The sequence below is a fragment of the Lathamus discolor genome, chromosome Z, assembly GCF_037157495.1.
Source record: "Lathamus discolor isolate bLatDis1 chromosome Z, bLatDis1.hap1, whole genome shotgun sequence".
In the NCBI taxonomy this organism is placed as follows: Eukaryota; Metazoa; Chordata; class Aves; order Psittaciformes; family Psittacidae; genus Lathamus; species Lathamus discolor.
In genome coordinates this window covers 2161998-2186902 of record NC_088909.1, presented here as the reverse complement: position 1 = coordinate 2186902, position 24905 = coordinate 2161998, and the positions used below count along the sequence as shown (strand labels likewise).

The 24905-nt window shown below is 58.2% G+C and overlaps 5 protein-coding genes across 9 annotated transcripts; 2 read left to right on the top strand and 3 right to left on the bottom strand.

Moving 5' to 3' along the window:
* The first annotated feature begins 1206 nt into the window (after positions 1-1206).
* On the top strand, positions 1207-4790 carry VPS4A (vacuolar protein sorting 4 homolog A). The gene is made up of 11 exons (XM_065662539.1): positions 1207-1335; positions 1634-1745; positions 1822-1969; positions 2057-2118; positions 2421-2540; positions 2721-2877; positions 3189-3337; positions 3476-3557; positions 3651-3870; positions 3980-4120; positions 4412-4790. Exons 1-11 carry the CDS (start codon positions 1315-1317, stop codon positions 4511-4513), a joined length of 1314 nt encoding a protein of 437 aa, XP_065518611.1. The 5' UTR covers positions 1207-1314; the 3' UTR covers positions 4514-4790.
* A 401-nt stretch (positions 4791-5191) lies between these two features.
* Positions 5192-9867, bottom strand: COG8 (component of oligomeric golgi complex 8). 3 transcript variants are annotated; one of them, XM_065662538.1, is made up of 5 exons: positions 9524-9867; positions 9048-9255; positions 8154-8972; positions 7056-7224; positions 5192-5484 (listed from the first exon to the last, which is right to left on the bottom strand). In XM_065662538.1, exons 1-5 carry the CDS (start codon positions 9838-9840, stop codon positions 5327-5329), a joined length of 1671 nt encoding a protein of 556 aa, XP_065518610.1. In that variant the 5' UTR covers positions 9841-9867; the 3' UTR covers positions 5192-5326. The 3 variants fall into 3 exon arrangements, with proteins under 3 accessions (XP_065518610.1, XP_065518608.1, XP_065518607.1); XM_065662535.1 differs by lacking the exon at positions 5192-5484 and adding an exon at positions 6585-6933; XM_065662536.1 differs by lacking the exons at positions 7056-7224; positions 8154-8972; positions 9048-9255; positions 9524-9867 and adding an exon at positions 6028-6701.
* A 49-nt stretch (positions 9868-9916) lies between these two features.
* Positions 9917-11242, top strand: NIP7 (nucleolar pre-rRNA processing protein NIP7). The gene is made up of 5 exons (XM_065661995.1): positions 9917-10013; positions 10275-10361; positions 10443-10581; positions 10656-10796; positions 10881-11242. Exons 1-5 carry the CDS (start codon positions 9958-9960, stop codon positions 10998-11000), a joined length of 543 nt encoding a protein of 180 aa, XP_065518067.1. The 5' UTR covers positions 9917-9957; the 3' UTR covers positions 11001-11242.
* A 186-nt stretch (positions 11243-11428) lies between these two features.
* TMED6 (transmembrane p24 trafficking protein 6) lies at positions 11429-14263 on the bottom strand. The gene is made up of 4 exons (XM_065661996.1): positions 13774-14263; positions 12547-12673; positions 12226-12377; positions 11429-12036 (listed from the first exon to the last, which is right to left on the bottom strand). The coding sequence occupies exons 1-4, from the start codon at positions 14035-14037 to the stop codon at positions 11812-11814; spliced, it is 768 nt and encodes a 255-aa protein (XP_065518068.1). The 5' UTR covers positions 14038-14263; the 3' UTR covers positions 11429-11811.
* Positions 14264-14939: 676 nt separating this feature from the next.
* TERF2 (telomeric repeat binding factor 2) lies at positions 14940-24686 on the bottom strand. 3 transcript variants are annotated; one of them, XM_065661991.1, is made up of 10 exons: positions 24410-24686; positions 23537-23632; positions 22628-22758; positions 22254-22340; positions 21463-21609; positions 20628-21073; positions 19716-20102; positions 17323-17408; positions 16627-16679; positions 14940-15846 (listed from the first exon to the last, which is right to left on the bottom strand). In XM_065661991.1, exons 1-10 carry the CDS (start codon positions 24636-24638, stop codon positions 15688-15690), a joined length of 1821 nt encoding a protein of 606 aa, XP_065518063.1. In that variant the 5' UTR covers positions 24639-24686; the 3' UTR covers positions 14940-15687. The 3 variants fall into 3 exon arrangements, with proteins under 3 accessions (XP_065518063.1, XP_065518066.1, XP_065518064.1); XM_065661994.1 differs by having other exon boundaries at positions 19716-19946; XM_065661992.1 differs by having other exon boundaries at positions 22640-22758.
* Between the last annotated feature and the right edge of the window lie 219 nt (positions 24687-24905).

The window sequence follows — 24905 nt, the reverse complement described above, 5'->3', positions numbered from 1 at the left end:
GCACATGGTGGTGGTGGGGTGAACAGTGCTGTGCTACCCAGTATGAGAGAGACTGGGAGGGACTGGACAAGGGGATGCTGGGGGGGGACACTGGAGTGTTGTAGTGGGGTTGGCTGGGGGTAGTGGGGCTGTGAGGGTCATTGGTGGGCGCAGGGACACGCACCCGTAAGGGTGTTGTAGGGGTGTGCACACATACATGGGTGGTTGAAAGGGGGAAATGCGTACCCATGTAGGGGTGTCTGTAGGTGCAAGCATGTGCTGGGGGTGCACACGTGTGCCTCTGTGCATCCATGTGTTGTGGTCAACACGGTGAAGGGAAGAGATGGGATTCAGAGCGACCTCGACACGCTTGTGGGTGGGCTGATGCCAACCTTATGAAGTTCAACCACGACAAGTGCAAGGTCCTACACCTGGGTCGGAGCAGTCCCAGGCACAGCCACAGGTCGGGCAGAGAAGAGATTCAGAGCAGCCCTGCAGAGAAGGACTTGGGGGTGCTGGTCAATGAGAAAATGAACATGAGCCGGCAGTGTGCGCTCGCAGCCCAGAAACCAACCGTATCCTGGGCTGCACCCAAAGGAGCGTGACCAGCAGGGCGAAGGAGGTGATCCTGCCCCTCTGCTCTGCTCTTGTGAGACCTCACCTGGAGCATTGTGTGCAGTTCTGGTGTCCTCAACATAAAAAGGACATGGAACTGCTGGAACAAGTCCAGAGGAGGCCACGAGGATGATCAGGGGACTGGAGCACCTCCCGTATGAAGACAGGCTGAGGAAGTTGGGGCTGTTCAGCCTGGAGAAGAGAAGGCTGCGTGGAGACCTCATAGCAGCCTTCCAGTATCTGAAGGGGGCCTGTAGGGATGCTGGGGAGGGACTCTTCATCAGGGGCTGTAGTGACAGGACAAGGGGAGATGGGTTCAAACCGAAGCAGGGGCAGTTCAGGCTGGATACAAGGCAGAAGCTCTTCCCTGTGAGGGTGCTGAGGCGCTGGCACAGGGCGCCCAGAGGAGCCGTGCCTGCCCCATGCCTGCAGTGCCCGAGGCCAGGCTGGACACAGGGGCTCGGGGCACCCCGCTCCCGGGGGAGACTGGAGCCTGCGTGTGCGCCTGCGCGGCCGCAGGGCCGGGGAGGGAGCGGGGAGGTTGGGGGTGGGCGTGGTTTACAGCAGAGGGAGGCGAGGCCCCGCCCCGCCCGTGCTGGAGGCCGCCGGCAGGGGGCGCTGTCGCGCACAGCCGCAGTCGCGGTTCGTCCGCCGGGCCCCGCTCCGCCGCCGCCGCCGCCGGTCCGGGCCGCGCCAGCAGCGGCGCTCCCGGGCGATGAGATGACAACGTCCACCCTGCAGGTACCGGCGCTGCCGCAGCGCGGACCGGCGCCTCCGCCCCCCCCCGGGGCACGGCGCCGGTGCCGCTGCGGAGCCAGCGGGGGGAAGGCCTCGGCCCGCGCCGGTGCCGGGTCCCGGCGGGGCGGCCTCACCGTGCCCGGGGCGGGGGGGGGGGGGGGGGGGGGGCAGGGTGTGTGGAGGAGGGGAGGCCCGGTCCCCGCGGCCGCGCCGGTGCGAGCGGGGCCGGCCCCCGGTGGTGGTGGTGGCGGGGGGGGAGGCGGTTGGGCCCCGGTCCCGGCTCACCGCGCGGCCCCGGCAGAAAGCCATCGACCTGGTCACCAAAGCGACGGAGGAGGACAAGGCCCGGAACTACGAGGAGGCGCTGCGGCTGTACCAGCACGCCGTGGAGTACTTCCTGCACGCCATCAAATGTGAGGGCGGCGGCGGCGGCGGCGGGGGGCCGGGTGCGGGAGCGGTGCCGCGGGTGACGCCCGCGGGTCTCCACAGATGAGGCTCACAGCGACAAGGCGAAGGAGAGCATCCGGACCAAGTGCGTGCAGTACCTGGACCGCGCGGAGAAGCTGAAGGAATACCTGCGGAGCAAGGGCAAGCACGGCAAGAAGCCGGTCAAGGAGTCCCAGAATGACAACAAGGGGTGCGTGGAGGTGCTGGGACCCCCCCCCCCCCCCGAGCCACCGCACCGGGGCCAGTGCCGCTCCTGACCCGTGTCGCCTCTCCCCAGGAGTGACAGTGACAGCGAGGGCGAGAACCCGGAGAAGAAAATGCTGCAGGAGCAGCTGATGGGTGAGGGGCTGTGCTGGGCGCAGTGGGTACGGTCCTGCCGGCTGGCTGCAGGGCCAGCAGAGGGGTTCCTGAAGGGCCACTGCAAGGGGTGGCTGTGGGACTGGGGACCAGCGGTGTGTTGCTGGGGTCTGGTAACCCCAGGACCAGCCTCTGTGCTGAGGGATGGTGGGGTTGGGGTGAGCAGCACAGTTTGGTGGAGCAGGGGGTTAGGGAAGGATGAGGGCTCTGGCTCTTTTGGCAGATGTTGGGAGCATATTGGCCTGTCTGTGTGGGGCTGCGTGCGTAGAGCTGCCTTCTCACAGGTGCCATCATGATGGATAAGCCTAACGTGCGGTGGAGTGATGTGGCCGGCCTGGAGGGAGCCAAGGAGGCCCTGAAGGAGGCTGTGATCCTGCCCATCAAGTTCCCACACTTGTTTACTGGTGAGAGGCACGGCAGCGCCACGGCTGCTGCTTGCCCATGGAGGAGGTGCCGTGGGGCAGCAGCTGGGGCAAGCGTGTGCTGGGATGTGACCCCACACACAGGAACATGAGTCCCTGTGAGCCCACATGGATCTGGCCTGCGCAGGGACAGGGGAGCTGTGACACTGGCCTCTGTCGCAGGGAAGCGCACACCCTGGCGAGGGATCCTGCTCTTCGGGCCCCCTGGCACTGGCAAGTCCTACTTGGCCAAGGCTGTGGCCACTGAGGCCAACAACTCCACCTTCTTCTCTGTGTCGTCCTCTGACCTGATGTCGAAGTGGCTGGGAGAGAGTGAGAAGTAAGCGGGCAGTAAGGACGTGTGGCTGCTGCGGGCTGGCTACCGGCCTCCCGACCCGATCTTGGCTGGGGCCCTGTTAGCACAGACAGTGGGTTCCACAGGAGAGCACGGGCACTTGCAGAGCTCCACAGGGGATGGTCCTTCTCCCAGCATGGTGCTCGCCTCATTGCCAACGCGGGCTTCCTAGGGTGGGCTGGAGGAGTCTGGGGCTCCTCACCTGGGGCTGTGACAGGCGCTGGGTGCCTTTGGTGCTGTACGGGGTTCCAGGGTTCCTGGTGGAGACCCCCATCCCTTGCTTGCTTTGTTCCCAGGCTGGTGAAGAATCTCTTTGAGCTGGCAAGGCAGCACAAGCCCTCCATCATCTTCATTGATGAGGTGGACTCACTGTGTGGCTCGCGCAATGAGAATGAGAGTGAGGCGGCCCGGCGCATCAAGACAGAATTCCTGGTGCAAATGCAGGGTGTGTGTGTGGGGAGAAAACAGGGAAAGGAGGGAGCAGGATGGGCGGGCAGGCACAGGAAAAGCTGCCAGATGCCTGTATCACGCACGTCATTCCTTGGGGATCACACTGAGCCATCTGTACTGTGTTCTTGTGCAGGTGTAGGGAATAGCAGCGATGGGATCCTGGTGCTGGGTGCCACCAACATCCCATGGGTGCTGGACTCTGCCATCCGGAGAAGGTGAGCAGGACCCGGCAGCCCCACAGCTCCAGCCCCACAGCCCTGTCAGGGTCTGGCAGCTTGGGGCTCACCCCCTGCCTGCACTGCCCATAGGTTTGAGAAGCGTATCTATATCCCACTGCCCGAGGAGGCAGCGCGGGCCCAGATGTTCAAGCTGCACCTTGGCAACACCCCGCACAGCCTGACCGAAGCCAATATCCAGGAGCTAGCCCACAAGACTGACGGCTACTCGGGGGCTGACATCAGCATTATCGTGCGGGATGCCTTGATGCAGCCTGTACGCAAGGTGCAGTCGGCCACACACTTCAAGAAGGTGAGTGGGGGCAGCTCCCGGCTTGGGGGGCCTGTCCTGGGGTGGTGGGGGAGCCCCATGACTGGTGCTGGTGCTGTGGCCACCATTCCACCCTGCCGCTCTGCTGCAGGTCCGTGGTCCCTCCCGCACCGCCCCTGGCACCTTTGTGGATGACCTCCTGATGCCGTGCTCGCCTGGTGACACGGGAGCCACTGAGATGACCTGGATGGAGGTGCCCAGTGACAAGCTGATGGAGCCCATGGTCTGTATGGTGAGTGTGGTTACTGCCGCAGCGCCAGGCACCCATCCTGGTGCGTGGAGGCTGGGGCAGGCCAGCAGTGCTGCAGCGCTGGCCCTGCCACATCCCTGTTCTTCCTCTAGTCTGTCTGTCCCCAGGCCAAGGGTTGGGCAAGGCTGGGGTGGGTTAGGGGGTCCTTCTGCTTGCAGGAACCCCTTGGGACACTGTGGTCCATGGCAGCCACCCAGCTGGGCAGAGCTGCCTGCAGTGCTGCAGGGGGGGGTTTCCCTACCATGTGCCAGCTCACAGCCGCCTGTGTTGCAGTCGGACATGCTGCGCTCCCTGGCCACCACCCGCCCCACCGTGAACACTGAGGATCTGCTGAAGGTGAAGAAATTCACGGAGGACTTCGGACAGGAAGGCTGAGGGGTGGGTAGGGCGTGGGGCTGCGATGGCCCCGTCCCTGCTGCCTGTGCCAAACAGGTTCATTTTCTGCACACCGCTCACCCAATTGCACTGCAGCACCTGGTGGGGCCTAGGTGTATGGCCCGGGAGGGGACGGGGGGTATCTGGGCATAGCCTGGGGGCTGGTTGCCCCCTGGCTGCACCCCACTCTTTTTCCTGCTCTTTTTTATTTTTTAAATTAATGCTGCTTTGGGTTCTGTCTTGTTTATATGAAAATAAAAACAATCCAAAAGCTTCAGGTGGTGCCTGGCGCTTTCCATGAGGATCTGACTGCACTGGCAGGGGTCAGCCTGACCCCTCAATTCCACCCAGTAACACACTGCCTGTGCCACTGCCATGTGCAGGCAGGAGCCGCAGGCAGAGTGCAGTGCTCTGCCCCCTTCCAGACCAGCCCCCAGCGAAGGGAAGTGCCACAAGAGCTCCTGCCAGCTCGCCTCCCCCCTTGCCCAAACTGTGTATCCCATCCCCAGCTCCACCCCAGGCCACAGACAAGCCCTGGAAAAGGGGTTCCCTCATCCAGTACAGCCCTGGCAGTGGTGCTGGTTCCTAGACCCATAGGATAACCACAGGAGTTGGAACAATGAGAGCTGAACCCCTGTCCCACCCCAACCCAGGAGCAGGAAGGGCCAGGAGCCAGGCTGAGGCTTCGCAGTGTGTATTTTGGCTGTAGTAATGTCGACTAGGAGCCCGTGCAGTGCCGTGCTGCCCCTCTGGCCAGTGTCCAGTGCGGGGCCCTGCTGCAGCTCTTCTCCAGCGGGATGAGGCGCGAGGGTGTCAGTCCATCAGCTCCATCCAGCTGACGTTGGTGAAGGTGCGCGTGTCCATGCGGTCGATGTAGAGGATGCCATCCAGGTGGTCCATCTCATGCTGGACAACACGGGCCGCCCAGCCCTTTGCCTCCCAGCTCACCGGCTCCCCATGCTCGTCCACCCCTGCTACCAGAGAGCAGCGGTCAGGGAGAAACCGCGGTGCTGGGCCGATCCCGGGGGTGCGGGCAGGGCTGTGGGGTGCAGGCAGGGCTGTGGGGTGCAGGCAGGGCTGTGGGGTGCAGACAGGGCTTTGGGATGCAGGCAGGGGTGCAGGGCACAGGCAGGGCTGTGGGGTGTGAGCAGGGTTGTGGGGTGCAGGCAGGGCTGTGGGGCACGGGCAGGGGTGCAGGGCACGGTCAGGGTCACGGGATGCAGGCGGGGGCATGGGCAGGGCTGCGGGGCACGAGTGGGGCTGCAGGGTGCAGGCAGGGGTGCAGGGCAGGGGTGTGGGCAGGGCTGTGGGGCATGGGGAGGGCTGCAGGGCACAGTCAGGGCCGTGGGCAGAGCTGCGGGGCACGAGTGGGGCTGCAGGGTGCAGGCAGGGGTGCAGGGCACAGGCAGGGCTGCAGGGTGCAGGCAGGGGTGCAGGGCACAGGCAGGGCTGCGGGGTGCAGGCAGGGGTGCAGGCAGGGCTGCAAGGCACGGGCAGGGCCGCGGTGCGCGTACCCGAGACGTGGACGGCCCAGTGGCGCGGGACGTAGGCAGAGAAGCCGCGCAGGCTGGCGCAGGCCTCGGGGCCGCTGACGAGCCTTGCGTCGAGGACGCGAAGCACGGGGTTGACGAAGAGCCGCCGCGGGAAGGGCTCGATGCAGTGCGCGCGGCGCAGCGCGGCCGGGTACCGGCGGCAGAGCGCGGGGGGCAGCTCGGCGGCGAACACGCGCAGGGGCACACCGAGCTGCGGCGCGCTCAGCCCCACGCACCGGCCCCGCCGCAGCCCGGCCGCCAGCGCCGCCGCCAGCTCCCGCAGCTCGGGGCCGCCCAGCCCCTCCGGGCCCACGGCGGCGGCGGCGCCGCGCAGCACCGGGGCTCCCACCTGGCACGGGGCGGCGAAGGGCGGCGCGGGCGGGCCCAGCACCCTCCGCCGCAGCGCCCGCCAGTACGAGCGCTCCCGCCGGGCCCAGCCCGCAGCGGACCCGCACCCGCGCACCGACGGGGCCCGCAGCGCAACGCGCCGCCCCGCAGCCAGCGCCGCCGCCATGCGCAAGCCCGCTGGGCGCGACGGCGACACCTGCCGGCGGGGAGGACCTGGCGGGGTGACGCAGCCCAGCGCAAGCAGCGCGAAGCACGGGGAGGGTGCGGGCAGGGGCCGGGGTGACACGGACCAGCCCCGGCCCCGGCCCCGGCCCCGCTACTCCGCGACCGCTGTCGGCAGCAGAGCCCCTTCGGGGGACCCCTCCTGCCCGGGTGCAGGCAGGGGTGCGGGCAGGGACTCAGCCTCCTCTTCCTCCTTTGGGCGCAGAGGCTCCTCCTCGCCTGGCGGAGCCGGCAGCAGGAAAGCCAGCGAGTCCCTCAGAGCGACCACGTTGATGCGGCCCAGGTGGCCGAAGCGCTGCAGCTGGGTGGGGGGGACGCCTGCCAGAGAGGGAAAGGGGGGCTGGTGGGAGCCTGTGGGCAAAGGGAAGCCCCACAGGGGCAGGACCAGGGCGGATCAGGCTCCCCCCTCCCCACTAAACACAACCCCCTCAGGATCTCACCCAGTGCTTGTGCGATCTGTGCCGGTGGGAAGAGGACCTGCAGGCAGCGGTTCAGGTAGGGCAGCAGGTCATCCAGGAAAGCCGTGCAGAACTGGGCGAAGAGCTCCTGCTCTCGCCCGCTGAAAGCCGCCTCCTCTGCACGGTGGAAGGCCAGGATGGTTTTAGTCACCTGGGGTGAAAGGCAGAGTTGTTAACACTCCCCACAGACAACCCCACACATAAAATGGACACTCCTCCCACCCAATTATACGAGGTTCAATAGGGCTCAGTGCCACATCCGGCACTTGGCCCACAACAACCCCATTGCAATGCTCCAGCTGTGGGGAAAAGTGACTGGAAAGCTGCCCACAGAAATAACCTGGGGGTGCTGGTCAACAGCAGCTGAGCATGAGCCAGCTTGCACTCAGGTGGACAAGAGCATCCTGGCTTGTATCAGCAATAGCGTGGCTAGCAGGGCCAGGGAAGTAACTGTTCCCCTGTACTGGGCACTGGTGAGGCTGCACCTCAAATCCTGGGTTCAGTTCTGGTGCCTTCATTACATGAGAGACATTGAGGGGCTGGAGCGGGGCCAGAGAAGGGCAGCGGAGCTGGTGCAGGGCCTGGAGCCCAAGTGTGATGGGGAACGGCTGAGGGATATGGGGGGTTCAGATGGAGAACAGAAGGCTCAGGGGGGACCTGATGGCTCCCTACAAGTGCCTGACAGGAGGATGGAGCCAGGAGGGGCTGGGCTCTGCTCCCAAGGAACAAGGGATGGGACAAGAGGAAACGGCCTCGAGCTGCACCAGGGCAGGTTTGGACTGGAGATTATGAATAATCTCTTTCCCAAAAAGGTTGTCAAGCACTGGAACAGGCTGCCCACAGAAGCTGTGGGGTCACCATCCCTATATGTATTTAAAGGACATGGATACATGGCACTTAAGAACATGTTTAGTGGTGGGTTTGGCGGTACCAGGCTAACACTTGGACTTGATGATCTTCAAAAAAGTCTTTTCCAACCTAAATGAGTCTATGATTCCATCCTACCAATACTCAGAGCAGGACGAGCCTGCCCCCATATCCTCCTGGGACAAGGCACAGCTCTATCCCCTGGTACCTCACCTCACCAAGCGCATCCTCCAGGCAGGTGGTGACATCCTGTGCCAGGGCGATGGGGCAGCAGAGCCGCAGGTCATTGAAAGCGACGAGGAGGCTGTTGAGGAAGCAGGCGAGGGGTGGGAAGTCCAGCAGCACCATGGGAGGCTGCAGCGTCCCTGGCTGGGCCATGGGCACCGGGACCCCTGTGCTGCCCCCCAGCACTGCTGGCGTAGAGATGAGCGTGTAGGAATTCATCTCTTCCTGGAACTTCTCCACCGCCTCTTCCACTGCCTTCCTGAAAGCGGTGGCAGCCACGTGCTGGAAGAGGGGCGCCAGCTGCCCACGGAAATCAGCCCCGACCCGGCTGAAGGAGAGGCCGAAATACATGCACTGCCCCAGCAGCGAGTCCAGGCGGCCGCCCACCCCACGCTGCAGGTCACGCTCCAGCGTCCGCAGGAACTCCGACACCTTCTGCAGCACCCAGCTGTGGAAGATGGCCCCCTCGTTGACGGCCTGACCCTCGGCGGGCAGGAGCGGCTCCTCATCAGAGAAGATGGCGCGATACTGGGTGATGATGTCGAAAAGGTGGACGCGACAGGCCTCAATGGTCTTGGTGATGTGGAAGTAGGGGTCGTCGTCGGGGATGGAGGCCTGGATGGAACGCAGCCACGCATCCCGTGCCTGCAAGAACTTGATGCGCAGCTCGGCCTCCGTGAAGACATCCATGCGCCGCAGGTAGCCTATGACCCGCAGGCAGGCCGGGAGCTGGATGTTGGTGCGGAGCTGCTGGATGAGCTGGTTCAGCATCAGCTGGGTGCACTGGCGCACTTCTTCCACAATGCCCTGGGGTGGGACAGAGGCTTCAGGCACAGGAGCTGGGTGCAGGGTGGCACAGGGCAGGGGCAGAGCAGATCCTACCTGGATCACAGGGATGGTGCTGTGCTTCCTCTCCAGCCGTCGCACGTAGGCAGCGAGCTCCAGGGCCTCCTCGTAGTAGCCGTTGCGGACGCAGGTGTCCATGAGCTGCGGTATCTCCAGTATCTCCAGAATCTCCGTGTGCCGGTTCAGCGTCAGGCTGTTCATGCGCCGGCTGCAGGCGATCTCCTCGGCATCACGCATGAAGTTCCTGCGGGATCAGGGCGGGATCAGCACGAGGCTTGCCCCTGCGGCAGGTAAACCCCGGGGTCCTCGCACCCTCCATGATTCCCCCTCAGTCCCATCCTTCCCAGCTCAGCAACACCTCCTCCAACCCCCCAGCCCAGGCCCCCACTGCCCCCAGGGCTGCCCGTGCTCCTCCAGGCGCCGTCCCAACCTGCCTCCATCTCCCCCCGTGCCCCCGCCGCCCCGCTCCCCCCCGGTCCCCGGTGCCGCCGTCCCGCTGCCCGCTCCCGCACCGGCAGGCGTCCTGCAGCGCGGGCAGGCGCTCCAGCAGGCTGCCGAGGCGGCTCTCGATGCCGCCGAAGCCGTGTCCGGCGCGGCCGGTGCACTCGGCGGAACGGATGAAGGCGCGGTAGTGCTCGAAGGCCAAGCGGCGGGTCTCCGCCCCGACCCGCGCCCGCTCCGCCGCCAGCCGCGCCGGCTCCCGGCCCAGCTCCGCCAGCCCCAGCGCCGCCAGCTCGGACACGTATGCGGAGAGCTCGGGGCCGCCGGGCGCCGCGGGGCCGCGCAGCCAGGCCAGCAGCCGCGCCTCCTCCGCCGCCGCCGCCGCCATCGCTCCGCTCCAACGGGGCGCCGCGCCGCTTCCGGCCCGGCACTTCCTGTTCCTACACTTATTTCCCGTTCCGCCGGTTCCGGTTCCGGTGGGGCCCCGCGTGTGCGGCGCGGGGAGATGCGGCCGCTGACGGAGGCGGAGACGCGGACGGTCTTCGAGAAGCTGGGGCGATAGTGAGGGGCCGGGGCACCGGGGGCGATAGTGAGGGGCCGGGGCACCGGGGGCACCGGGGGCGATAGTGAGGGACCGGGGGCACCGGGGGCGATAGTGAGGGGCCGGGGGCACCGGGGGCTGTAGTGAGGGGCCGGGGGCACCGGGGGCGATAGTGAGGGACCGGGGGCACCGGGGGTGATAGTGAGGGACCGGGGGCACCGGGGGGGGCGCCGGGGGCAGGCGGAGAGACCGGGTCGAGCTGACGGTGTCTGTCCCCGCAGCATCGGTGAGAACATCCAGCTGCTGGTGGACCGGCCTGATGGCACCTACTGCTTCCGCCTGCACCGCGACCGCGTCTACTACCTGAGGTGAGGCGAGGGCCGGCAGGGGGGAGCCGGGCTGCGGGCGCTGTGCCGGGGCTGCTCCAGCTCTGCTCCCGGTCCCCGCAGCGAGAAGCTGCTGAAGGTGGCGGCGAGCATCCCCCGGGAGAGCCTGACGGCGCTGGGCACCTGCTTCGGGAAGTTCACCAAGACGCAGAAGTTCCGGCTCAGTGTCACGGCTCTGGACTTCCTCGCGCCCTACGCCAAGGTGGGAACCGGCCGCCGGCGGCCCCCGGCAGCCCCCAGCCCCCGGTCCTTCATCGCCCTGTGCCTCTCTTGCAGTTCAAGGTGTGGGTGAAGCCGGGCTCGGAGCAGTCTTTTCTCTACGGCAACCATGTCCTGAAGTCAGGCCTGGGCCGCATCACAGAGAACACAGCTCAGTACCAGGGAGTGGTGGTGTACTCCATGGCTGACGTCCCGCTGGTGAGTGGCTGGTGTGGAGCCCGCACTTCCCAGAGCGGGAGTACGGGGCTGGGGGGCAAACTCTTTTATCTTCTGTTCATTCAGGGCTTTGGGGTGGCTGCCAAGTCCACGCAGGAGTGCCGGAAGGTGGATCCCATGGCCATCGTGGTGTTCCACCAGGCTGATGTTGGGGAGTACGTGCGGAACGAGGACACTCTCATGTAAGAGGACTCCAGCACTCCAGAGACGCAAGTGTTCCTGGCCAGAACATACCTTGTCCTGCACTGTCAGTGCAGCAGTGCCACAGGGAGCCCACTCTGCTGCTGGGGTGTGCTCTGGTGTGAAAGGGCTGGGAGCCATCAGCACAAAGCCCCGTAATCTGGGGGAGCTGCTGCCTAAGTGAGGAGCTGCTCCACAGGCACCAGACCTGCCCCTGCTCTTGAATAAAGCCTGTTCCTTTTTCTAAAGTGCCCGTTGGCTAGGGCAAGGCCTCGGGGGCGATCAACCCTTGTCTGTGGTACAGGCCACTGCCTTCCTGAGGCAGCATGATGCACTGGGGTGAGGCACCAGAGGGGAGAAGCTGCACATGTAGTTCTGCGGAAGAGACTGGGGCAGGCACGCAGCCTAGAGCTCTGTGGACAGGCTGACCACTGAGCCAGGGGGAGAGAAGGAGGGGGCAGGCAGCTGCCTGCAAGCAGGACTTGCTTTGTGCAGGCTTGCAGAAGATGGACAGAAGGCTGCCATCGCGCCCCAGATTGGGTGCCAGGGGTTCTTTATTAAGTGCCTGGTAGAAAAGATGTTATAGGACACCATAATGATGGGTAGGGAGGTAACAAACCAACCTAGCACGCAAAGTCCAGTGTTGTGTTTTTCTTCTGTTGGGGTGATTTCAGCCAAGGGAGGGAGGGGCAAGGGAACTCTCCTTCCGCAAAGCAGGATCTGGCCTTTTCTCCCTCTCTGTGAAGGATCAGAATTAGCTGTTAGCGCTGTTACCAAGCGCTGCAGGCACTGGTCCTTCCCACACTTTTGGACACTGCTAGCAGTTCTGCCTGCTGGAGGCTTGCACATTGAAGAGGCGCTTCAGGAAGTAGAGCTGCAGCACCCCGGAGAGGACAATGGCACAGCTCTGAGCCATTGACCACCAGTTGACGTAGTTGTAGTTGGACTCCAGGAGGAAGGAGTCGGATGTTTTCCGCATCCGGGCAAAGTTGTAGAACCGCCACATGTGGAAGATGTGGAGCTGCAGTTTCTCGGTGCTGACCTGCAGGAGAGGGGGGTGCTCAGCAGCTGGGCTGCAGCAGAGCCTGCAGAGCTGCTCTTGGAGCTCCCCCTTTGCTCAGCATTAACTTAAAGCTGCAGCTCAGCCAACAGCAAACACCCTTCGTGGTTCCCTCAGGAGAACCTGCCCATCCCCACAGTACTGGAGTACTGTGGTCACCTTCACACTCACCCCAATTGCCTCCAAGGTGTCATTCAGCTCTTTCCGCTCCTCTGGCTGCTTGTTGTCTGCGTCAAAGGCTTCGTAGTAGACACCAAAGTTGAGATACACCTGCATGAAGCCAAAGTGGTTTTGCTGGTTGTTCAGGCACAGCTGGTAGAAACCTGTAGAGAGAAATGGGGATTGTTGTTCCCTGAGCAGAAGAGCCTCTGCCAGGCAAACCCATCCCCAGTGCTTGGCCCTCATCCTCCCCACTGAGGAGGGAGATGTAATCAGACTCATAACGCCCCTGGGAAATGCTGGCTGCCTGGGCAAGACCAGGGCAGCGAGGACCTTTCTGCTTGGTGAGGAAGTTGATCTGTCCCCGCGCATGCTGGGAAGTGCCAAGCTGGAAGCCGCTGGGGTCGCTTGCTGTGACCAGGATGTTCCTGTTGTTGCCAATCCCCGTTGCACGCTGGACCTGGAGGCAGGAAACACCCGAGCAGCATTCATGGGCCTGATTCTGAGCTCAGGGAATAGACAGGAGCCCATAGGAGCCCTTGTGTGCAGGGCAGGGGCCCAGTGTGGTCCAGCCTCTACTGAGGGTTGTTTTGGGGTCCATGGAGAGCTGCCCCCTCCATTGCTGAGAGCTGGGGCCAGGAACAGCCTCCAGTGAGCTGCCAGCTACACGTAAAAGAACCCCAAACCCCACAGCCTGGATGATAAACAGCAACACTCCCATGCCTCCTCATGGTGCTGCAGGCTCCTGAACACACCCCATATCTCCCCCCCCACCCCATACCTATCCCATCTCCCTGCTGCCTGGAGTGGTGGGAGGTGGAGCTGTGCTGAGGCCCAGGGCTGTGCCATGCTCCTGTGGGGCTGCTCTGCTGAGGGCAGAGCCAGGGGGAAGCTGTCAGTGCTGGGCATGGCCATGCTCTTGCTCTCCTTCAACTAACCTAGTGTAAACAGGTGATAAAAGGCTGCCGTTTTCCCTTTGGGAAGGGAACAGAGCACAGGGACAAGTACATAGGGCTGTGCCTGAGGCCTTTGGCAAGCCTTCCAGCTGCAGCTCAGAGAGCCAAGGGCCATGCAGCAGCCTTCAGCCAGCCCAGCAAATGGCAGAGCTCCTCCCAACGCTAGGACACCCTGCAGCTCTCTGCATGCTCAGTCACCTCATCCAGAGCTCTCAGTGCCCCTTTAAAACAGGTATTTTAAAAAGGAAATGTGATTCACGACAGAAATTGCCCCAGAAAAGTACAGTCCCTGAGGTGGAACACCCAAGTGACTGAAACCATTCCTGTCTCAACTCGGGACCTTCCCCATGCAAGGCAAACCCCCTCTGTCCTGCGGCTGATGGATTTGGAGTTCAGCCTGAGTCACCCTTCTGCCTGGTCACATAAGCCTGGTTGTAGGCCCATGGTGATGGAGGAATTCCCACTGCAGGACGGGCTGTGCCCTTGGAGGAGGTAGTGGCCAGCACAGACTGTGGAGCTGCAGCACTGGACTAACCTGGCATAGCCATTCTCTGACCCCATCAGCAGCTGTACAGCTTTCTGGGATGCACCTCGCAAAACTCACCTCGTAGTGGAAGAAGAAGTTCCCATTCTGGTGTGTGAACTGCCAGAAGCATTCCGTGGTGCCAGCGGCAATGATAATGGCAAAGTCGTAGCGATCTGCCCCATGGAATAGCGGGTCCTGGCTAGATCTGCTGAGGGGTTCAGTCCTGGGGCAGCCAGCAGAGCCCAGCAGAGCCAGGAACACCAGCAGCATCCTGCTTCCCAGCCTTCCGCGCTCCCTCCAGCAAGGGCAGGAGCGGAGACTGGAGGTGTCAGGGATAATCATTAACTGCCTCAGAGTGGCACCTTGGTAGGGCCAGGGCTGGAGTCAGGGGAACAAGGCACCCTTGAGATGATCTTGGGGCAGAGCAGGGGCTTATCCAGTTCATCCACATCAGAGCTCACCCAGCTGAACCCTCCGCAGAGGCTGTTGTAAGAAGCTCCGCAGTCACCAGCGCCACTGAGCCAGTTCCCAGCCAGCCCTGCTTCTGACTGACCAACGCTCCACCAGTCTGTCCTGTGAACAAGAAAATTAAGCAGGAAAAGTGTTTTACCACCAGGAAATGCACACAGCCCTAAAGTGGGTTTGTGGGGGAATGCCCTGTCTCCGTGGCTCCTCCCTGCCTTGGCTGCAACACCTTCCCTGTATAACCGAGGGCAAGAGCCTGGTGCAGAGAAGGGAAGTATGGGTGAATCCATCATCTCCAACTGGGCACAACCAATGGGCACTGCCTCACAACAGCAATTACTGGTCCAGCTTGTGGCTCACATCAAGCATCCGCAAGTGCAGGGTGTCCTGTCCACCCACGGCTGCTCTGACTCCAGGGAACACAGTTGTACAAGCAGAAGGGGAGGGAAACACACAGCCACAGCCAGGTGCCAGGGCAGGCTCAGTCCAGCAGCTCCTGCTGAAGGACAGAAAGGAAGCAGGTGTTTCCAGACAGGCTTCTCCCAGCTCCTCCTCTGCAGAAATGCTGCTGGGAGAGGCTGCTTTTAGCTCCTCAGCCTTTGACTTCAGCAGAAACCTTGTCCAGAAGCTTCTGCCCTATGCAGCACCTCTGGGCATCACTGTTCCACTCCAAACAGCGGCTGACACAACAGCTCAGAGGCAAAAGGGTTCCTGGTGTGCTGCCTGCCCCAACTGCCACATTTCCACCCATATGGTACAAGCTCACACAACTCAAGCCAGCCAAGAAAACACAAACTTTATTTACGGAAGACTGGTAGTACATGAGCTCTGGCTTTGGCTGCTGGATATGCAATGCCCTGGGCACCCATACACTTGCAGGGACTGCACACCAGCAAGAAGTGTCAGTAAGATATGGCCCAACTTTTAACATGGGAATGACCAACAGTTAAATGCTAAGATACAAAGTTATGTTTTTTACTCAAAGCTGTGAGGTAAAAATTCTCACTCCCAGGCTCACTGCTGCTAAAAGCAGAAAGAAACATGAAGAATGAAAGATATCTGTCTCAATCTCCTCCCTAAAAGCTGTGGGGCTACATGTTGCCTCCCACCCATAGAGAATTGAGCACAAGTGGATGAAACAAGTGACAGACAGTTTAAACAACACAGAAAAATAGCACCTGAGGGGATTAGCCTACTGTTTGACAGCATCTGAGCAGACAAAACTCACTCACTTCAGCTGGGATTCATTCTACAAAGGCTGCAGTTGTCAGAAGAAAGTCCCAATCCAGGCCATTTCCAAGCATATGCTATCGAGCCTGCACAGAAACTAAAACCTGCAGCTAGAGCTCAAGGCTCCTTGGTTCTTGTATTGTGATTTCTGTCTGCTACATCAGTCTCAGGTGCCATGAGCCACAGGGGCTCCCAACACACACAGAGATAGGCACAGCAGCCTCCCCTGCTGTGATGCTCCAGTTTGTCTTTCCAAAGAAAGAGGTTTGTGCACTGGAGGTCCTGTGGCTCCCAGCTTTAGAGGATTCCCAGTTTTTTCATGGTCCTCCAGCGATCCTTGATCATCACTGCTGTGCGGTTCTGGAAGGGGTATTTCTGGCAAATGGCCTTCCATCTCCCTTCTCCAAACTTCCGCACACCTTCTTTGATCCACTCGCTCTCTTCCACTGTCCATTTCTACAAAAGAGCACATAAGCAGTGTCCTGTGAGTACGAAGTGCAGCTTCAGAGTGCCGCTAGCAGAGAACCACATGGCAACTCCTCCCATGTGTGTTAGCTCCCATTTACCATCTGTGCTAGTAACATGTGGGAAAGCCACAGGTGTCCTGTCAACAGCACACAACACTCAATCACTCCTCTGTGGATGTGTTCTCGTACCCGTTACGAATAACAAGTGCTCAGCTCCAGCAGAGTGCTACGTGGCGTACAGCAGCACAAGAGCCAGCAGCTATCCTACGAGCCAGGCTGAGAGTTCCCAGCAGCAAAGTGGGGACCTCTTCCCAAGCAACAGCTGCTGTATGTGTGTCCTTCACCCAAACAAGATGCAGAACCTCTCCAGCATGGGGGGAACCCAGCAAACCCAGCTCTGAACCACATGCATCGAGGAAAAAGGACCTCATGCATATAGCCAGTGTCTGGCACACAGCTTTACCAACTACCAAATTGGGCTGTTTTAACAGAGAAACTCCATGCACCTCTGTGAATGCAAAGCCCTGCACAACTTGGATCAAGCCTGGATACCACAAGCATCAGCCTGAGGAAGCACTTTCCAACCCAGCCTCCTCATTTAAAGCGTGACAGCAGCTCACACTGCTATAAGTGAACTGCACGCTGCTGAGGAAGCAGTCTGAGCAGCAACCCCCACCAGTGTATTTCAGATTGTCTGGCAGTTTGCTCTTCTCTGCAGACATATCATGATCTCAGGCCTTGCTGAAAGGACTTAAGGGCTCCACATTACCTGTTTCTTGGAACCAAAGATTGTACTGTTATTGCTGGCTGTCTCAAATGATGCTGAAAAACAAGGCAACAGGGTTACATTTCACCTTAACTCAAGAGGTACAGACTTCCTTGACAGACTGCCTTGAGCTTAACTGCTGAAATACAGAGCCTACAATGCGAGCACCCCATGACAGACAAACCAAACTCCTTTATCCCTCCCTTTTCTGAAGCCCCAGCTGTTTCATGTGAAAACTTTCCAATAGGATCTGGTTTGTTTTAAACTAGCCAGAACAGGGGCATCCATCCAGGATGTGGCTACACTGTACACTGAAGCTGGAATTAGACACCCATTATCCACTCCTTTTCACCAGTTAATCTACATATCTAGCTGCAAAAAGGACTGGACAATTGATCTGACTGAAAACGTAAACTGAACCTTTATTTCATGGCACTAAAGCAGGAACAGAGAAGAAGCTGTATTTCTGATGTTTACATTCTTTAAGCTAAGCACGATTTATCTGAGACTGTTAAAGGTGGCTTTGGCACACATTTCAAGGCAGATGTACAAACACCTGGGACAGTTACCCATTTTCCTGGGTTTTAGGATTTCTGGTTTCAAAATTCAGTCACACAGAAGGTAGCAAGAAACCCATAAATGAGCCCCACAGCCAGGATTAGCATCAATTAATACCCACAGGAGGGGCTACGTTCTTACCGGCACCTGGGAAAAGCTCCTCCTCCTCACTCCAACTCTCTTTTTCTTCCAACCCCTGTGTGCTGTTCCACTTCCTTCTGAAGGACCTGAAAGCAGGCAAGCATTTACTTTGGCTGCTGGCTAGGGAGGATGTTTTTAGGGGAGAAGGTAGGGACACAGAGGATACAGCAAGCAAGCCTCTGATGAGGGTGCAGTGCTGAGAAAAGTGCCCATAAAGTGATATATAAACACACTGCCACCTCAAGTCCCCTCTGAAGGGGCATGAATCCTTAGTAGCCTCCATCTGAATGTACAGTGTGCTGTATGTACTCAATACAGGTGGAGTACTGTATTTTGTAGCCAACATTAGCAAAAACCAGTGAGAGGGTATTAACTACACAATGAAGTGCTTACAGCAGACACAAAGCTGGACTTCCCAGGCCTCTGTATGTGGCACAGACTTGCCAACAACCTGGGGGAGAAGCCTTTAGACTTCCAAAGAAGCATTTAATTCTTACTGTTTTACTGCTAGCACTACTGAGGTCAGCCAAGCTACAGAGGCCTCTCAGTGAGATCAAGTGCCTCAGTGCTGACACCTGCTTCCAGTACTCAAGCACAGACTTGAAGTTAAATTAAGTCTGTTAAAAAAAGCCTTCAAAAGGTTCAGTGAAGGATATTGCATCCAGTATAATTGAAGCCACTGGGAAATAACTGATCTCTGTTCTTACTTGAGGTTGCACTGTTGAACACCTCTTTCTTGCACACAAAGATCTGTGAAACAGCCTCTGGCAAAGATGCACACAATGAGATTTCCAGAGAGATGTCAACACCACTGCTACCATTAAGTACTGACATAGAAAGGCTTTAAGACAGGACATCCACCCAAGCAGCACAGACAATAAATCACTTTCCAGGTGAACTGGAAACCAGCTTGCACAGCATCAGGGCTTGAAACTCAAGAACTGCCTACACCAGCATCAGCAGCCCCATTCTTGGCTCCCTCCCAGTCTGGCAGAACCCTCACTTTAGCTGGCACAGGATGGGAAGGCATCACATTCATACCTGTGTCCAGCCCCTTCCCATGGCAGTCAGGCACAGCACATGGCCTTGGATGAGTTCACAAAACATCATATTATTGTCACAGGGTTCCCTAAGCACCCTCAGAATAAACTCCAGTCACCCCAGGACAGCAGCATCAGCTGCTATATGTTACCAGAAAAAAACCCCAAACAAACCAAAAGATAAAGCATTGCCACTCAACTCCCTGAAGGGCATGAAACATCAACTAAGCTTCCCCCATGACTCTTATGACAATGGCAGGGTAGAAATCCCTTCCCAGCTTACAGCTAAACCCTGAGGAATGCATACCAGCAAGAGTTTTCGCCACTGCTTGCACCAACGCTAGCTGCACTGCAGCTCATCTCAACTTGTGGCCACTCTCCTGCACTTCAAAGACAGTCACCTCCAAAGCAGCCAAGCAATGCAGACCGCCAAGGTCTTTCCTGCCTGCCCTTCAAAACCAAACTTTCATGTTCTTGACATTCTTAAGCCAGAAAACAAAGGAGATTGTGTTTTATCTTTCCAAAGACATCAAGCTCTCCTCAGTCCTTCCAGTTTCACTCATGGGGATCCAGAACACCATTATTGCTGGCTGCTCTGCAACTTCACTAAACAGAAGAGGAGCAACTCAGACATTTAAGCAGGAAGCTTTGCCACACCCTTGTTACAGCCTACAGGAGCTACTCATGAGACTCATAGCTTTACAGACTCCTAACAGTGCTAATTTTAAACTTCTGCCAGTAAGCCTACTTTGCTGTCTTCTGTGGGTAATTCTTATAAACAAGAAAAAACCCTAACATAGTCCCACATCTTACTGCAGTCATTTCAGCTGCAAGGAAAGTGACAACTCATACTGAAAGAGAAAGTTACAGCTAGGAGTTTCTTAACCAACACTGGTGTCAGGGAAAAAAAAAACACCAACCAACCCTGAAAAAAAAAAAACCCAAAACAAAAAAAGAGACCTTAAGCACGGTGAAGAGGTAGAAAGGAGAGTTTAAAACACACCACAAGATGCACCCATGAATTCTTTCCAGAGTCAGCATCACTAACCAAAGCACGGAGGAACACACGCTACCCACGATACGCACACTGGAATTGCCTACCAGTACTACCTGCAGTACCTCCAACCCACTGCCAGTGGAAAATGGATAATTTTCTCCTCTCCATTACCCAAATAGTGAAGTGTAAGGACAAAGTATTTACTTTGCCCAGCTGCACATATGCTAGCAGACAAGGACGGTCAATACACTCATTCTGAATTCAAGAGAAAGGTTTTTTTTCATGCTACCAGTGTCAGCTGCAAGTCAAAAGACTGGGTGTGTATTAGAATATACCAGAAGAGATAGACTTCATACTTGGCACTCTTGGTAGGTACACGCTGGTCACGCAATTTCTGAACAGGTCTGGAAGCAGAAGATACAACTGGCTCCTGGGAAGAGTCTGGCCTCTCACTCAACTCGCTGCACTGGCTGTCTCGCTCCATGACCAGTTTGCTTATTGTGTACAAGCGCCTGGTCTTACGGATAATTTCAGGAGGGTCTGAGATGTCAGAATCTTGTTTCTCCGCTTCTTTCCGTTTCTTGGTTCTGTGGGATACAGAAGGAGACAGTTGCTTGGGGAAAGAAAAGTCTGTTTCATCCAGTTTGGTGAAGAGTGCACCAGAATCCCGGGAGTCAGACAGGATCTTGAAAGCTTCTCTCAGAACAGAAATCCCATACGTGGTTACAGTTCCAGAGGGCCGCCTACAAAACAAACAGAACTGAGCAGGTTGAGGAAATATCACCAAAGTGGCTCCAATTCACTGAAATCAGGCTTTTCCCCAAGGGTGTGACCCTCAAAAACTGACCCCAGGGTGCAAATAAAATTCAGTGAAGAAGGCATTCCCAGCCCTTCAGTCCTCCCTCCCTTTAAACCAGGTGGTGCAGCAAGGAAGCAGGTCTTGAGAGAACATGCCCATGTGCTATTCTCAAATAAGGGTTGAGCCATACAGACACCAAACGCTGCTCTGTGAGAGCAAACATGCTGGCAGCCACTGCCCTCCCTCCCTGGTTTGCAGTATCTCCAGAAAAAACACCCAAACCAACTGAACACTTTTACTGTGATCCGAACAGAAGTCTTACACTCAGCACCTCCGGGGATTGCTTGGGCAGACCTGCTGGGGCTGGCACTGGGGAAGTTAAGAGCTACCTGGAGAGAGGAAACTACTGACTGGAAGAGAACTGTTGCCACACTTTATCCACAGTGCAGGGCCAGATTCCTCTGCTCACCTTTTCGAGTCCCTGGAAGATACTCCCGGAGGTTGTGGAGTTGCTGCTGGGTCAGCAGCTGGAAGTTCTGGAGTTGCTGCTGCTGCTTGTTCTTTAGATATTTGCATAGGCTCTGATGCATCTTCCAAGTTATTATCCGCCGCTGTTATATGATCAGGAGTTGCTTCTGTGTCAGTACCCTCTTCCATAGGCTCAGACGCTGTTGCAAAGTCACTAGTTCCTTCCCCAAGATCTGAAGCTGCTATGTGGTCATGTGCCCTTTCTGCAGGGCTGGGAGCTCCCTCCACGTCTTCTGCCATTTCTGCAGGCTCTGGAGCCCCTGCTGGGCCCTTTGCCCCTCCCGACGGCTCCAGAGTATCATCCTTTGGCTGATTTGCAGACTCAGGAGTCACTGACGGGCGTCTTGGTTTTTTTGCATGTTCTGACCTCAAAGTCTTTTTAATCATCTTGGACAGAGAAAAAGCACATAACCATTACAAGATGATTTCTTGTACTGCCACCCAGTGTCATCTCCTCTCAAAGGCATTTTTAGCTGCCATCTGCAGCTAAATCAGCACCAGGTACAGAGTTCATGCCTATCAATTAAAACTTGTTATACAGACTGAAAGATGCATTCCCCTCTAGAAACCTTTCTGGAATAGACTGATTTTGGGGTATTTTGGATTTAATCCACCATTAATTAGGTGTCTAAGCTCAAACTCATTATTTGATACAGAAGGCATATAAAACCCAAATTCCTGTATTTCATTGCCTTCTAGCAAAGGAAGCACTGGTTCCCCCCATATCTGTACCCTGTGCTGTTTTGAGAAGCCAGGTAAGCAAGGCAGACACATACCGTTTGCAGCAGGGGCTCCGAATCATCCATGTAAGTCTCCAGGAACTGAAATGTTCTCCGCTGGAAGTCCTTGTAAGAGAAGTTTCTGACCACTGGATGATTGCAATCCTTGTCCTGGATGACAGTCAGCAACTCTTTCTTTTTTTTCTAGAGGAGAGGTAAGAATGCTCTGAATAGACACAAGGATATAAACACAGGATCTAGGATCGAGGTGAAGCCTGACCCCTTCCTATTTGAGATTCTCCAGGCACAACTACTTTACACGGAGACAAGGCTGGGAAAAGGCCAGAGGGACAGGACCATCACCTTGTTTCATCAATCCTGACTTTCTGCTCCAGCACCCAAGACATTTCACTGCCTACAGAAAGAGGAATGAGGACTCCTGCTTTCAGAACCAATCCTTACCAATTCAGGCTCTACACATGAGCTTGAGCTTTCCTTGAGGTAAAGGATGAATACCAATACCTGGAAGACCCATGGAGATACGTGAGAATGCAAGTAACAGAGGGAGCTTCACAGATGATCGATATGCTTGAGAAATGCAAAGCACTGAGGGTCCATTGCTCAAGGAGGACTCTTTAATTCCAGTTTTGGAACCTTTACCCTTTTTTCTTGTCTTGGTATCCCTAAGGGGCGTGCTTCTCAAGGAAACCTCTTACACCCTCAGGTGTCATACCGCCCACGCTGTAAGACATACCAGAAACTCCTCCAGGTACCCCTGCTCCCCAGCACCCCACAGGACATACCAGACAGTGCTCAAGCAGCTGCCTCTCATTCCAGCACAGACTCACCTGGCTTCTGGGCTCCTTCCCTGTATGCCTCTCGACAATTTCTGTAGCTTTCTCAAACTCTCTGTTTCTGATGCAGACAATAACAGCCTACAGGAGAAAACAAAAACCATTTTCTCTGTTGACACTGAACTGACCATACTCTGTAGATCCACTTTGGAAAAGCACATATGATCATCAAGCACAGCACAGGTAACAGCTTACTACCAACTTACAAAGAAACTTTTCTACATTAACTGATGAAGAAGCACATGCACTGAAGATGCACATTTGCAGACACGTCAGCCCTAATGATGGTATTCTGTATCTGAGGCAATTTGCACTGTCATTTACACAAGACTTTTGTAAAACAGAGTATTTGTTCAAAAACATCTTACAGCTTCCTTCACCATTTCCCGAAGAGTTTCCATTGTCTCCTGAGTCACAACGAATTCTCTATGAATAAGCTCCAGGACACCAATTGCTGATTCCAGAGGGGTGAGGTCCGACTCTTTATCAAAAGTGCAATCTACAAGAAACCAGAGCTCTGTTTTGTGAGTTCACAGACATCTTACAGAGACCTAGTCACTTGTTTGCTTGTTCTGACTGCAAATCCTACAGCTACTGAGGACGAAGGTGAGAAGGAATGGAAGGCTGTCTGCCAAGGGCCTAAACTGCAAGACCCACCCCTAAGCATAGGAAGCTACAGAAGCACCACATGCCTATTAATAACTGACACGGGGGAGTGTTGCAGAAGCAACGAGGGTGAGCTAAAGCCACAATCACAGAACTGCAGAATCATGGAATAGTTTGGGTTGGAGAAAAGGAGCTTAACATCATCCAGGTCCAATCCCCTGCCATAGGGACACCTCACACTAGACCATGCCACCCAAGGGTCTGTCCAACCTGGCCCTGAACACTGCCAAGGATGGAGGATTCACCACTTCTGTGGGCAACCTATTCCAGGGCCTTGCCACCTTCACAGTGAAGGACTTCTTCCTTACATCTAACCTGGATATGTACACTAACGTTGGTGTGTGTCTGGCTAACAGGACAGACTGGGAGCTTGGGATCTAGGGCACTGCTCCTGGTTACGGCAGCACGACGCAGACATGAAAAGCCACGTTCTTCAGACCCTTGCCTTCAGGGAAAAGCTACTACAGCTGAACAGCTTCAGCCCGGGCTTGTGCTCTGCACAGAAATGCTGCTCCTCGTTACTAATGGGACAGAGCACATGGACAATGGGCTGCAGGCCCACACTGCGGCTTCTTCCCCCCGGGGCACTACTGGGAGGGTTGGGGACGCACCGAGGTTCTCGCCTTCCTCGACCCGTGACAGGAATTGCATCAAGCGCAGCCTCCGGGCCATGACGTGATCCTTCTCCAGGGGCCGCACAAGCAGCGCTGCGGGACAAAAGGCGGGTTACACGGTGCCGGTACAACACCACGGTACCAGTACAACACGGTGCCAGTACAGCACGGTGCCTGTACACGCACGGTGCCGGTACACACACGGTGCCGGTACACGCACGGTGCCGGTACAGCACGGAGCCGGTACACGCACGGTGCCGGTACACGCACGGTGCCGGTACAGCACGGTGCCGGTACAGCACGGAGCCGGTACACGCACGGTGCCGGTACACGCACGGAGCCGGTACACGCACGGAGCTGGTACAGCACAGTGCCGGTACACCACGGTGCCGGTACACCACGGTGCCCGTACAGCACGGTGCCCGTACAGCACGGTGCCCGTACACGCACGGTGCCCGTACTGCACGGTGCCCGTACTGCACGGTGCCCGTACTGCACGGTGCCGGTACACGCACGGTGCCCGTACTGCACGGTGCCGGTACACGCACGGTGCCAGTACACCACGGTGCCCGTACACGCACGGTGCCCGTACAGCACGGTGCCGGTACACGCACGGTGCCCGTACACAGACGGTGCCCGTACACACATGGTGCCGGTACAGCACGGTGCCTGGACACGCACGGTGCCCGTACAGCACGGTGCCGGTACAGCACGGTGCCCGTACAGCACGGTGCCGGTACAGCACGGTGCCGGTACAGCACGGTGCCCGTACAGCACGGTGCCCGGACACGCACGGTGCGGCCCCGCCTCCCCCGGCCTGGCGCTGCCCCTCGCAGCCGGTCCGGCTCCCCCCGCCCCGCCCCGGCGCACCCTGCATGACGTCGCGGAGCTGTCGGAAGTCGCGGTTGCGGCCTGCGCGGTAGGCCGCCACGGCCTGGTGGAAGTAGAACTGCAGGACGTGGCCATTCACCACGGCCTCCTCGGGGAGCCCTCCCCGCTCCCCCACCGCGTCCGCCTGCGGCGCCCGCCGCCGCTTCCCCACCATCGCGCCGGGCACGGAGCCGCAGCCCCGGCCGAACGAACGATGGCGCCGGATCATCCCCGCTGCCTCCCCGCCGCCGCTCTAAAGCCCGGCACAGCCTGCCGGTACCGGCATGCACCGCGGCCAGCCACGCGGCCGCCACGCCTATAGTCCCCGGCCGGGTGGGCGCCCTCTGTCGGGTGGGAGGTGCACCCGCCTGTTTCGGGCACCGCAGCGCTCGGCCCCGCTGTACCGGGGGTTGCTCCCCGCCCGCCTAGAGAGAGGCCCGGAGCAAGGGACGGGTCTGCCCTCCGGGTCGTGCCGTTCTCCGGGTACAAGCAGCGT

Bases quoted from the DNA above. Each gene is read 5' to 3' on its own strand.
- VPS4A (XM_065662539.1), top strand. From the start codon at position 1,315: ATGACAACGTCCACCCTGCAG. The intron at 2,119-2,420 runs GTGAGGGGCTGT...GCCTTCTCACAG, and splicing joins GCTGCAGGAGCAGCTGATGG to GTGCCATCATGATGGATAAG. The intron at 3,871-3,979 runs GTGAGTGGGGGC...GCTCTGCTGCAG, and splicing joins CGGCCACACACTTCAAGAAG to GTCCGTGGTCCCTCCCGCAC.
- COG8 (XM_065662535.1), bottom strand. From the start codon at position 9,840: ATGGCGGCGGCGGCGGCGGAGGAGGCGCGGCTGCTGGCCTGGCTGCGC. The intron at 9,256-9,523 runs GTGCGGGAGCGG...CTGATCCCGCAG, and splicing joins GCGCTGCAGGACGCCTGCCG to GAACTTCATGCGTGATGCCG. The intron at 6,934-7,055 runs GTGAGATCCTGA...CCTCTCTGGCAG, and splicing joins ACAGATCGCACAAGCACTGG to GCGTCCCCCCCACCCAGCTG.
- NIP7 (XM_065661995.1), top strand. From the start codon at position 9,958: ATGCGGCCGCTGACGGAGGCGGAGACGCGGACGGTCTTCGAGAAGCTG. The intron at 10,362-10,442 runs GTGAGGCGAGGG...CGGTCCCCGCAG, and splicing joins GACCGCGTCTACTACCTGAG to CGAGAAGCTGCTGAAGGTGG. The intron at 10,582-10,655 runs GTGGGAACCGGC...CCTCTCTTGCAG, and splicing joins TCCTCGCGCCCTACGCCAAG to TTCAAGGTGTGGGTGAAGCC.
- TMED6 (XM_065661996.1), bottom strand. From the start codon at position 14,037: ATGATTATCCCTGACACCTCCAGTCTCCGCTCCTGCCCTTGCTGGAGG. The intron at 12,674-13,773 runs GTGAGTTTTGCG...TCCTGCCTCCAG, and splicing joins ACTTCTTCTTCCACTACGAG to GTCCAGCGTGCAACGGGGAT. The intron at 12,037-12,225 runs GTGAGTGTGAAG...CCTCTCCTGCAG, and splicing joins ACACCTTGGAGGCAATTGGG to GTCAGCACCGAGAAACTGCA.
- TERF2 (XM_065661991.1), bottom strand. From the start codon at position 24,638: ATGATCCGGCGCCATCGTTCGTTCGGCCGGGGCTGCGGCTCCGTGCCC. The intron at 17,409-19,715 runs GTATGAAGTCTA...GCCTGCTTTCAG, and splicing joins GTACCTACCAAGAGTGCCAA to GTCCTTCAGAAGGAAGTGGA. The intron at 15,847-16,626 runs GTAATGTGGAGC...GCTCTTTTGTAG, and splicing joins TCTTTGGTTCCAAGAAACAG to AAATGGACAGTGGAAGAGAG.